The sequence below is a fragment of the Cibotium barometz genome, chromosome 42 (assembly GCF_041138505.1).
Source record: "Cibotium barometz isolate CiBa-2024 chromosome 42, ASM4113850v1, whole genome shotgun sequence".
NCBI lineage: Eukaryota > Viridiplantae > Streptophyta > Polypodiopsida > Cyatheales > Cibotiaceae > Cibotium > Cibotium barometz.
In genome coordinates, this window is record NC_141087.1 from 32,184,360 (window position 1) to 32,197,389 (window position 13,030).

General features: G+C 39.2%; 1 protein-coding gene across 1 annotated transcript; it reads left to right on the forward strand.

The window, feature by feature from the left end:
* The first annotated feature begins 7,423 nt into the window (after positions 1-7,423).
* LOC147614384 (flavonol synthase/flavanone 3-hydroxylase-like) lies at positions 7,424-9,952 on the forward strand. Its single transcript, XM_086780516.1, has 3 exons — positions 7,424-7,881; positions 8,064-8,388; positions 9,470-9,952. Exons 1-3 carry the CDS (start codon positions 7,424-7,426, stop codon positions 9,740-9,742), a joined length of 1,056 nt encoding a protein of 351 aa, XP_086636642.1. The 3' UTR covers positions 9,743-9,952.
* The last annotated feature ends 3,078 nt before the right edge of the window (positions 9,953-13,030 follow it).

Genomic DNA, 13,030 nt, shown 5'->3' on the forward strand with positions numbered 1-13,030 from the left:
TAAGGTGATTCCTGCTTCAAGAGCGTGTGGTAGCAAGTTAGGATGAAGTCCTAAGTGATGTACTTCATGGATATATTATGGGAGTAGTCATTGTAATAGAATAAGGCCTCTTATGCCTAAAGTGTACGACCGGCCACAGTTTAAGTGAGTGAACACTTATGGCAGTATATAAGTGAACTTCTCTAATAATACAACAGACTTCCCCATTGTGCAATAGAGTTTTGTTGTTGCTAATCTCTCTCCCTCCCTAATGCATACTAGTGAGTGTGTGTGAGTGAAGTGAGGTGAGAGGATGGATGAGTACCCATAGTCTCCCCATAGTGCAACGCGGTGGTGTGACAACGCTCACGGGAGGCACGATGGAATTTTTCTCAAGGAGTTGTAGAGCTTGGAGACCTCAAGGGTTACAAGCTTGGCCATTGGAAAGATCCTCATCATGAGACAATTGCAGTTCACTAGGTAATCTCTTGTTCGATGTGTTTCAAGGTGGGTTAGGGTAAGCCATAACATTGAGCCAAGGAGTGAGTTGCTCATTTTTGTGGGATACTCTTTTGAATCAAAAGCTTAGAAATTTTTTGATGTAAGATCAAAAAAAGTCTTTGTTCGTCAAGACATTATCTTTGATGAGCGAGATTTACTTCGTCTTCCACTGCCCATACCAACTGAACAAGAATCTCAGACTATGCTACATGAACCCCATCAGTCACCTATGTACAACTTCGTCTCTTGAGGAGGCTTCCTTCTCCTTCGACAGCCACCCAGGGACCCTTTAACCACTGGTACCAATAGACCATGCGTGATTCTGGCATGCTTTCCTATGATACCCCTTTGGATGGTCCTCGTCGGTCCACCAAGCTTGCTCCTCATGCCTCATTTGCCTCTATTTTCTCTGCAGACTATGTTGCGCATGATGAGCCAACTTGTGGAAAGATGCTATCCAACAACCAGCGTGGAAATAGGCTATGGAACAAGAACTTGAAATTATTAACCGTACTGGCACATGGTCCCTTTTGGATCACCCTCGTCATAGAATGGTCATTGGGATCAAATGGATCTTTTGAACCATATTTAAAGCCGATGGTACTTTGGACAAATACAAAGCCCGGCTGGTGGTGCAAGGTTTTCACTAAAAAGAAGGAATTGAATTCAATGAGACCTTTGCCCCTACTGCTTGAATGACGATAATATGTCTCTTACTCAATTTGGCCACACACCACACATGGCCAGTCTATCAGATGGATGTGAAGAGTGCCAAGTCCTCAATCGCATTCTCAAAGAAGAGGTTTAGGGTGACCAACCTGTGGGTTTCCCACTCCACGGGTATGGGTACAAAGTCTTCCACCTGCATAAAGCTCTTTATGGGCTTAAGAAAGCCCCCTGGGCATGGTATCATCGTATCGACACATTTTTTTGCAGCCAAGGTCTTTATCCATCTCACTGTGATCCCAATATCTATATCCACACAGATCAAGGGATGGTTTGCTACCTAGTTATGTATGTCGATGACCTCATCGTTTCTGGTTCACATCAAGCCAAAGTGGTTGACATCATGTCACAATTCAAATAGACTTTTGGGTTGTTGCAAGATCAGGGTGTCCAGTTTTATCCAGTTTATGCTGGACTGGGACAATGCTTGGAGAGCAAATTTTGGGGGGCAAGGTACTTAAAATGAGATCAAGCAAATAATAGAAAATACGCTAGCCCTTAAATTAACCCAGTATAACTTAAATTAATATAAATTAGTCTAATTAATCAAAATTAATCAAAAATATGATGAAATGATAAACAAATGATCTTTCCATACTTAGAGTGATCCAATTTATTTTTCCATAGATGCACCATTACAAGTACGCTAGTCCCTATAGGTTTTAGATGATTCACATCAAAAATGTAATTTTACTAATTAGATTATTAATATTTGCAGGCCTTCTGATAGTCTGGAAGAATTTTAAAAAAGAGATCATTAAAAATCCAACCATTGGATTTGTAATTTTTACTAACCACCACATTATACTAATGTCTCAGTATCTACCCACTCTTTTGATCTACAAGATTGAGGATTTTAAGTGGTAGCTATTGTGGGTACAAAAAGTGGCGTATATTATAACACTTTAAAGACCTTGAAATATTTAAAGAAAATAGACAAATATCTTAAAATTTTCTCGAAAAATCAAGTTCAGCTCCATATTATGTGAAGATCTAAGGTACAAAGTGGGAATCTCATATGAGTTTATATGCAAAAGATATTAGCATTTTATGGAATTAGTTTAAATTTGGGACAGGGTGTATACATAGACTTTGTACCTAAGAAAATGAGGACTTTTGACTATCTAATGCTTAATCAAATTATGCAACTATATTTCTAACTTTGAATATGATGTTCCAACAAAAGAACTTGAAACGAAATTCCTTCATTTACTAGGAGAGATTAGCCACTAAAGGTAAACAAATGCCTGTTTTTTTACTATTTACAGGGTGCCTGAATGGACAAAACTGGGCACCCTGATCTTGCAACCACCCTTTTGAGATGACTGATCTCGGTCCTCGCTCATATTTCCTTGCCATGGAAGTGGTCCAACATCCTAATGGTATTTTTGTTTCCCAAAAAAAGTATTGTCTTCAACTCATTACTTCCTACTTTTCTGATGCTACTATCCTTGTGGCTACTCCATCAGATCCCACCATCAAACTATCATGGATAGGTATGGGGGCCTTCTTTTTGAGTAGGGGTAGAAAGGTCACTTTTTGGGCAAGATGGTAATGTGGTGGTCTAGATCTATTGAAAGAAGGAATGAGTAATTTTTAGAACTTTATTTGATGATTATAGAGATGAAGAAACATGTTTTGATCACAAGTAGGCATGGGAGAGATTTAATAGGAGTTGTAGCAATTGTGACTTTGGATATTAAAAAACTTGTATTTAGTCATAGGTAGGCATGGGATGATATTTTTGAGCATAGCTTACAAGCTTTTTGGGGGAATTAAAAATAACATGTTTTTAGGTTACTTTTTGGCTGAGCTAATGGCGTGGTAGTAGAGAGAGTGAAAATGATATAAGAGTAATTCTTTTTTTGGGGGGTGGCCGGGGAATGTGGGTCTAGGTGTGGGGCTAAAAGTTGGATTAGGTAGAAGGGGGACAAGATTAACTAAGGGAGAAAGGGGGAAAAGATCAACTAACAGTAGGGAGGAGTAGGGAGGAGTAGGGAGGAGTAGGGAGAGTAGAGGAGAGGGAAAGTAAGAGAAGTAGGGAGAGTAGAGGAGAGGGAAAGTAAGGAAAAGGGGGACAAGATCAACTAAAAGATATGGGAGATATGTTTTTTTTAATGGGACCACCTCCCCTTACATTTTATATTGGATCACCTCCCCTTTTTTAGGTTATTAAGTACTTTTTACCTCACTAACCCATTCCTTATGAGGTCCTTTCTTAGTCCATTTCACTTCTAAATGACTTTGTGGTGGTGCTAGTGTTTGGCATACAACTATCTCTTCTGAATGGCAAAAATAAGTTGGTCTCAACTCATCTTCTCTCAGACCTTTTTTAATAAGTGTTTTTCTAATTGTGCATTTTTGTATCACTTGCATTTTATATAATATATTCCCACAATGGTCTTGATCTCCCTTGCTTTTGGAAATCAGGTTTGGTTATTCATTTAGGTATCTATGACTTGAGTATGGCTCTCCCTTGCTTTTGGAAATTAGGTTTGGTTATTCATTTAGGTATCTATGACTTGAGTATGGCTCAAGTATTTTCTACCTTTTCTTGTTACCTTATGATGGCTATTGTGGGTATGTTTATATTCTATAGTATCTCATTTGTAACCAAGGTAACCCTAGTTTAAGGGTTGTAATGATGGCTTAATCATACGAGCATGGAGATGGCTCTTGACAAACTATGTCTTCAACATGTTTTTGTAGCATCTTTACATTGGTGAGATGTGTATTCTATTACTTAGTGTGTATTTGTGATTTATACTGTCACATGGCTTGATGCCCTAGTATTTGGTTGTTGCTTGGTCATGGGCTTTGTGAGTTTGGGAGCTAACCGGACATTCATAATTGGCCTACCCGGTCCGTAGTAAGAGAGGTTTCTCATGGACAAGTGTGTATAAATTTTACAACCTCAAAACCCTGCTTTCGTGGAATGTTTTATTTTCTATGAGTTGGGACATTACCAACATCACATTACCAATGTGATTGCCCAAAACCAACCATGTCCATAGTTCTAACTATGTAAGGATCTAGTGAAGAGGTACAAGATGAATGAGCACCTAGGACACTCCGTGGTTGAAAATGCATAAGAAGAACCCATGTACACAAGTGGAACGGGCTTCCCATTCGATTGAGCTAAGTCCATCTGAATAAATCCTTCTATACAAGAAAATTGAGAGCTCCCTTTATGAAAACATTGTATACTGTGTAAATTTAACTATAGATTAAAGTACATTTTGCCTTAGAGCATACCATGATCCTCCCCTGTTCACACAAAGTGGATTTTTCCTTCGAGCATACCATGATCCTCCCATGTTCACACAAAGTGGATTTTTCCTTAGGGCATACCATGATCCTCCTAAAGTTCACACATGCCTGGAGCCAAATTTTGGGGTTGTCACTTTCCTCATGAACAAACCACTTCACACACACTCCAAGTGTTAATCAATCTTGCTAGTCTCTTCTTTCTCAAGTATGCTAACAAGACTATGAAACACATCATACTCAAGAACCTCCTCTTAATTCTCCTCTTCATTGTACCTATTATACTCATCAATAGGACCTAAAAGTAACACATGAAGACAGACATCATGTCCCACATCAATTGGTGCACTTTACCTTGGTTTCCTTAAAACACATCTTTGGTACTATCATCAAGTCTATCCTCATTATTTGAATGTTCACCATGACCAACATGGAGTAGGGAAAGGCCATCATGAGGCCTTTCCTGGCCATCATGGTCATGGTGGGGAGTGGAACATTCTGCAAAGATGTTCAGAGCTAAGCCAATGGAATTATCCCCCATCAGCAATTGGAAATCATTCTTACATAGGTATTGACAACTGAGAAAATCATGTTATTCTACATCAACAAGCTATACAATTGATGTTGACAACTAAGTGTAGGAGATTTGGATTCCCTGAAATAAAGTGTCTTGATTTAGTGGCTCAGATCTTCCGTCCCACAGCCGATAACCATGGTGGCTATGTATGTCCTTAACAATGTTATGATTGTGTGAAATCCTCTTGCTAGCCCATTTCCTTTCCTTCTTCAATGCATATTCTTGTACATGCTCATAACATTGAAACTCACGTATGCCTTAGCACTCTCTTTTGTAATTTTTATCTCAAGGCATTCACAAAGCATAAGCTTTGTATGAGAACGAAATCTATCTCATTAAACATACCTTTGTAGTTGTCCCAAAGAAGTTCATACCATTCTTGGATTTCAAGGAATGACTCTATGTTACAGTGCTTGATGTATTCAAGATCTTTCAATGTCTCTAAGGCAATATCCTCTCTCAGCACTCTTCGCAGTTCTTCTAGAAGCCACCATAGTAGAAGCTTTGCCTCATGAAGAGCTCTATAGTGCCCATGGGCTATGATGGGGGTAGCCAAAACATACCCATCAAGTTTGTTGAAGTATGGTTTATGCCATACACATGGTCCTTTACACATGCATTAGTGGACACTTGTCCATTCATCTAGTTGTAACTAACTCTCTCTCTCTCTAGTTCTATATTAAGAGAGGGCCCACTTACATTATAGCATCCCATCAATACATACATTCAATTACTTGTGTCTTCTTGGTATTTGTCTTCATCTTGTTCATCTCTTCCACTTTGCCTTTGTGTAGCTATGGAGACTTTGCAACCTCTAATGAGGTTACCCTTGAATAATTCTATGTTGGCTATCTCAAGCCCCTTGGCACCATGTTGGCCACTTGCAGCCCGTGCTCATGCACCTGTTGAGGATGATTGTTGTCCTCCATCTATACAACAAAACCTCGATGGAGCAAAACCTTCATGGTGATGTCTAAAAATCAATGCTTAAACAATATAGTATTGTGACAAGCATGCCCTTGTGGAGGATAATTCAAGAGAATTAGGTAAAGGCTACCACATATCTTAATTTTTCCATAACCCCTATCCTAATCCAAGGTTTTAATGCCATAATTAGTACTTGACGACTTGCACAATCTAAGCTATCTTTAGGAAGCATACTAAGATATGATTCTTTAAAGAAAATAAAAGGATCCAAAGAAGCATCAATAAAAGTTGAGGAAAGTTCTCTATAGATCTCTCTCTCTCTCTCTCTCTCTCTCTCTCTCTCTCTCTCTCTCTTCAAACAACTTGAGATTTCTCAATCCATCCTCCTCCTTCTTTAATAAGCCCACTATTGTATTCTAACAACCTCTATCTATGGCTTCTTTGAGGAAAAGGGCTAATACAATATTCAATTCAATTCCATTAGAATTTTAGATAGATTTTTGGTACCTTCTACAATTTGTTTTGCTACGATTTTTTTAAAAGAAAAAGGAGCCATATATATCTATCTATATGGCTCCAAAATTATACTATGAAAGCATAGTTTTTCTCAAAATCATACTATTTTACCATTTCTCTCTATAAACTGAAGTAATAGGCTTTTCTTTTATAAAAAGGTTTTTTTTCTCAAAATCGCACCATTTTACCATTTATCTCTATACACTGAAATAATAGGCTTTTCTGAAATCCAACCATTAATGGTAGATGATAAGCTAAGACACTAGGTTTTGGAAAAGACGGGGCTCGTTTCATTTTGGAGCTTGCTCAACTTTTGAAAAATTCGCCTCATCTTCATAGGAGGAGGGAAAATGCCTCATCCATTTTGTTAAAAAATAGTAATAATTGGATGAAACTATGAAGAAAATGCTTGTTCAAAATTAACTTTTCCTCTTCAACCCACGGTGAGAAGATTCATGTAAGGTGCACTCAAAAATGTTTCCAATGAGACACCACTTTCCCCAAAAAGTTGAACTAGTAATTGCGTGTAATTAAATTACAAAGACCGCTATTCTCTGAATACCAAGACCCAAAAACTTGAACTAGTAATTGAGTGTAGTTAAATTATAAAGACAGCTTTTCTCTGAATACCAAGACAGCTTTCATGTGAGGTTCACTCAAAGAAAACTGTGAGACACCACTTTCCCCGACGATTTGAACTAGTAATTCAGTGTAATTAATTAATTACAAAGACAACTTGTCTGTGAATACCAAGACAGCTTGTGTGTGACTAAATAGTACTTTGAACACACTTCTTAATTTTGCTCGGGAAGAAACACAACTTGTGTTTCTTCTCTGTGAAGCTACCTACAATACACAGAGATAAACCTTCTTCTCTTGCTTTCAAAGCAATTCAGGCAAATTCCACTGCAAGTTTACCACTGAGTCAACATGGCAGAAGATTCTTTCATGGCGGCAGCTCTCAAGGTGGAGGATTTTGTGCTGCCGGAGGATCAGCTGCCCCTCAGCAGCTGCTCTTCATGCGGCCGTGACGATGAAGACGGAGGATTTCCTGTGATAGATCTAGCTCAACCGGACGAGGAGCTGGTTCCCCTTGTGCATGCGGCGGCGTCAACCTGGGGATTCTTCCGCATTATCAACCACGGAGTGGCCCAACCCCTCTTGGACAAGATCCTCTCTCAGCACTCTCCGCGCTTCTTCCAGCAGCCACTGCAGCAAAAGCTTCGCATTCTGAAGAGCTCTGCGGTGCCCATGGGCTACGCTGGAAGCAGCCAGAACGTGCGCATCAAGTCATGGACGGAAACCCTAATGGTGATGTCCGGCAAACAACGGATAGGCGATCTCTTGCGAAGGGCGTGGCCATGTACAGAAGAATGCGACGGAGTCAGGTAAAGGCGACCGTGCAAGGCCTAGTCCTAACGGAACTGAACCCTAAACCTAATCTTTAATTGTGTAATTATTGTGGGTAGTGCGGATCTCGACGAGTTCTGCACCTTGATGGGCGCTCTGGCTACTCCTAACGGAACTGAACCCTAAACCTAATCTTTAATTGTGTAATTATTGTGGGTAGTGCTGATCTCGACGAGTGCTGCACCTTGATGGGCGCTCTGGCCAACCGTATCCTGGAGATTCTGTTCACAGGCCTTGGTGTTGATGCTCTCGACGTAACGTCGATTTTCGATGTCGGCAGCTCTTCTAACCTCCGCATGAATTATTACCCTCCATGCCCCGTAGCAAGCCTCACCTATGGATCCCCTCCACACAAGGACTTCGGAGGGCTTTCCATACTGCACCAAGATGATATTGGGGGCTTGGAAATCTTCAAGGACGGTCGGTGGATCCGTGTCCAGCCTCTCAAACAATGCTTAATCGTAAATGTGGGAGATATCATCCAGGTATGGAATCCATCTCTCACACCCTCTCCTCTTTCTCTCTCTCTCTCTCTCTCTCTCTCTCTCTCTCGACATATCTGTGTATCTCTCTCTAGACACGTCTTTGTGTATCTCTATCTCTTTCTCTCTCTACACACGTCTTTCTCTATCTGCCTGTCTCTTTCTCTCTCTAGACACCTTCCCTTTTCTGTCTCTAGACCCCTTTCTATTCACACATGCTATATTAGCATGCACCTCTTAATTCATCATAGTCCCATCCATGGGGGGTTTCCACATCTGGTCATGATCCCTGGTTACCTGTGTGGGTGGAAGTGGATGGGGGAGACTCCCCATCTATGAACGGTCATGGGCACGAGAGATTCTTCCCCTTAAAAAGGCCGTCATCAAATAAAGAGGAATGAGCAATATGTGTAAGGCATAGGCAATATACGTAAACCCCCTAGCATTGTGCAAAGATTCTGAGTCTTAACAATTTTTTTATGTTGGCATTATGAAGCCTCGTGGGTTACTAGCATTGCGCCTAAACTTCCTCTCTTACCGTGTGCTCGAGAAATGATATTTTTTCACATCATCTTTGACATTGTCCATCATTGTGCCTATACTTAGGGGGTTTACACACATATGACCTTTTCCTTATACTTGAGCATGGGCAAGGAGATGGACTAGGAAGACTCTTCATTCATGAATTTGGATGGGGAGGAGATGGGGAGATCTCCCCTAAATTCTGGTTTCCTTACCCTTAACTTTCACAAGGGATAGAAGTGTGTAAATGCCTTTACACGTTTAGTACATCATGGCTGGTGATTTATTTTTCTGCCTACTACTAGTGTTTATCCTAGAAAAGGAGGTACATTGTCCAAACCTACCCACTCCCGTAGTGGAAAGTGATGGCATATAATTCATACCCATGTTCTTAAAAAGTGAGTTTTTTCATAAAATAAAAGAGAAAGTGATGGCATGTAATAAGTACCCTTGTTCTTAAAAAGCGTGTTTTTACATAACATAAAAAGGAACCATCAATCATGGTGCCTAAACTTATACTCTAAGCACATGACTTAAGAAATGGCATTTTGGCATTATCCAGGTTCTAAGCAATGAAAGATATAAAAGTGTGCTCCATCGCTCTCGAGTACATGAATGTGAGCCTCGCCATTCTTTTGTTTTCTTCTACAATCCTACAGCAGGCACCATGATAGCCCCACTTCCAAAACTTGTGGCGGATGAGAATCCACCAAAATACAAACCTTTCTCATGGGAAAATTACAGGTCCCTATTTCCAAAGGCAAAGCTTGGGAATCATAGTCCCACTCTTTTCTTTGAGATGGATAGCTTCCCAACCACACAAGCACATGAATAATTTTCTAATGAGTGCAAGTGTAGCAAGAAATAAGCTCGGCTTTTGAAATTTGAAGTAAGGCCCAAGGTCATGATCAATTCATGTCTATTAGAGCTAACAACTCTCTTGAGAAGTATGCTATGATTTTTTATTATAGTTTCTAAATAAGCCACATCATGGTAGTCTGAGCTCAATTATTTGTTGGCATGTATTTTTTAGCATGATGCTTCTTTGTATAATTCAATGCAATTTAGGACGAGAAAGATTTTTTTAAAAGAAAATAATCCATTGGCTTGTCAAGTAAATAGTCACTAAGTTATAAAATGGTAAATGCTCATTTTTTGTTAGTTTGATCCTAATAATTTGAAAGAGATTTAAGAATTGCAAAAAAATTATTCCCATTTAGTTTATTGGAAATTATAAATGTTTCCACATAGGGTGAAAGTGGAACAAAATTCCTATGTAAACTTGCACGATTAAATTGCTTATTGCATGTAATCACCACCACCAAGAACTACACATTTAATCATTATGCATTGCAATGGTGCAAAAACAACATTTGTTAGCTTTGGTGATTTGAGGCTTACAATTAAGCTACAAATTATAAGAAAGTATGCGTGCACAAAAGTTCTCAACTCTTTGTGTCAAAATAAATGTCCTTCCATTCATCTTGAGTAAGTTGTTCCTAATTCAAAACATAACTTTAGTATGCTATTATCTATTAAATTTATTAACATTTAAGCCTAATTTAAAATTAACATTGGAGACAACATATCATAAACTTGAAAGATAGAGTTGCTAGGTTTGTTAGCTCAATAGAGATAATGAAGACACGTAAATCTTCTTCAAGATAATGTTTCATTCTTTATATTCATTCAAAACATTAGCCTTGAACTTAGCTAATTGCAGTGATTTTACGATTTTCTAGATTCAAAGCTAGGAGAATAAGGAGCAAGAGACTTCACTAGTGAAAAAGTGAGTTTTGGGTATTGGACAAGTGTGAACGCCCATAACATACATACGTCAAAACCTCATAGCTCAATGGGATTTTAAATGCTATTTTGAAGTTGGAAGTTAGTTTTTGGTCTTCCCTCTTATTGAGTACTTATTTCTTTTGTTTGGTGTGTGCGTCTTTGTATTTTCATGTAGTCATAGTGCTTGCTAGCTTCTACGGTTTCATTGTAGCTTGCTTGTGGGTCATTTGTGCTTGTGGGAAGTTGCACGAGCAAGCTTGTCAAAGTGTGGAAATCTTTCATTTTCTTCTGTTCAGTAGGTGAACCTCTCTGGACTGAAATCTCACCTTAGGCTATAGTAAACTTAGCGTTGGGGAGTGAATGAAAAATGAGAGGTGGGAGAAGTGAAACAAAAGAGAGAGATTAACAAGCCAACTAGAAAAGAGAGAAGACTTGGGAGAAAGGTTATAAGCAATTTTTGGGGAAGAGGGTTTTCCCAATTCTATGTTCCTTGTGGATCTTAGAGAAGGATTAGGCATAAGAGATGTTTACCCTCAAGGGAGAATGAAGGAGGTGAAAAGAGAAGACTAGCCTAGCTCTGAGTCCACAAATTTGAGTGAATACATCATTCTTACCACCATCGCACTCTGTTAACCACTCCAATTAACATGATTTTGCTTGCTCGTCCTACCATAGCACTTCATCATTTTTCTACTTGTAGAGGAAAAATGTTGCTTGTAAGATGGCAATGGAATATATGAAGCAACCTTATCCTATGCTTACTGCTAAATAGATAAGTTTAGGATTTCATGTATATACTTGCTTAAGGTTAGGCATATTGTCCATTGACTATTTTTGAGTTATGCCAAGTGTCAACACTAGCCATTTGTATACAAGTGTCAACACTAGCCATTTGTATACAAGGTAAGTTTGATGTTAAGCAATACACACTCATTCCCCTTGCAGTATAACAATTGTGACCTCTCTACCCTATTCTTCCTACTCTCTTGTTGTATTTTATTGCATCCTTGAATAGCTAGATAGATGCATGCTTGGTTAGGAATGCTTGTAGGATATTCCTTTCATAAGCTCCCTTTCTCATAAGCTTTCCCTCTCAATATTCACGAGATTGATCCATAGTGTAGAAATCTTCTTCTTGTCTCCATTTAGGTGGATAATGCTCTTCCTCCATACTCCATGGCTATGGAGCTTTTCAGTGTGACAATAGAGGGAATGAGGATTTGTATGGCATGCTAGCACACCCACAATGGAAAGTTACATTTTGTGGCTCTAAGGTAAAGCTTCCAAAACGACACATGTTTTGGAAACGGTAAGGTAATATCTTAAACATATTTGACATGAGGAGTTGCCTAAGAAATGTTTAGCTCCATAATTGAGTTTAGAGTGAGCAGCAAAAAGTTTCTAACTCTTAAGTCTTATTCTCTTCACCTCATTTTAACTATTGTCCCTTTATAGAGTCATTGTTTTTTCTTGAGTTAGAGCCTACTTTTCAATTGAGCTTCTCAACTTTGGAACTTCACATAAGATATTTGTGCAAAACATTTGTGTATTGAGCTAAGAAAAAGGACATAACCTTGCACAAGGACAACAATTACACAGAAGATGTTAGTTATACATGCTTCAAAGGGAAGTGGCTCATGGTTCTCCTTGATCAATTTACTAAGATTGTGAGGCCAACCAAAGAACACACAGTGGCTCTCTCCACGATAAAGGACTACAAAGTCTACATGTAGCATGACCTTGCCATCTGGGTTCATCTCTAGATTGGCCTCCCATGGTGGACATAAGCCTGGTCCATGATATGACCCTTTGCCTAGATTTCCTTGAGAACTGTAAGCACAATTGGCTATCTTCTCAAAATGATGTCATTTCTATTCTATGTAACAACACATCCCTTAAATGACAACCTCTTTAAACGATAACCTCTTCATGAATAAAACCCTCTACCCTCTCTCTATAGAAGTGAACAAATATCAAAGAAAGCAAAAGAGTTACAGCTATCACATGGAGGAACACACACACCCACATGCACACCATCAACCCACATAGTATATACATGCCACTTGTGTTATTCACTAAGGGCTTTGCACTTCATAGGCACTTCTTGCACATGGACGAGCACACACACCCACATGCACATCATCAGTCCACATAGCATATACATGCCACCTGTGTTATTCACTAAGGGATTTGCACTTCACATGCAGTTGTTGCTTGCATAGGCACTCAAAATCACTAGCATCTACTCCAAAGCCACACCATTGACAACTTTCTAGGTACATATCTAGATGAGGGACCATGGCAAATCTTTGGATGGGGAGACCATGGTTTGTGC

Bases quoted from the DNA above. Each gene is read 5' to 3' on its own strand.
- LOC147614384 (XM_086780516.1), top strand. From the start codon at position 7,424: ATGGCAGAAGATTCTTTCATGGCGGCAGCTCTCAAGGTGGAGGATTTT. The intron at 7,882-8,063 runs GTAAAGGCGACC...TATTGTGGGTAG, and splicing joins GAAGAATGCGACGGAGTCAG to TGCTGATCTCGACGAGTGCT. The intron at 8,389-9,469 runs GTATGGAATCCA...GGCATTATCCAG, and splicing joins ATGTGGGAGATATCATCCAG to GTTCTAAGCAATGAAAGATA.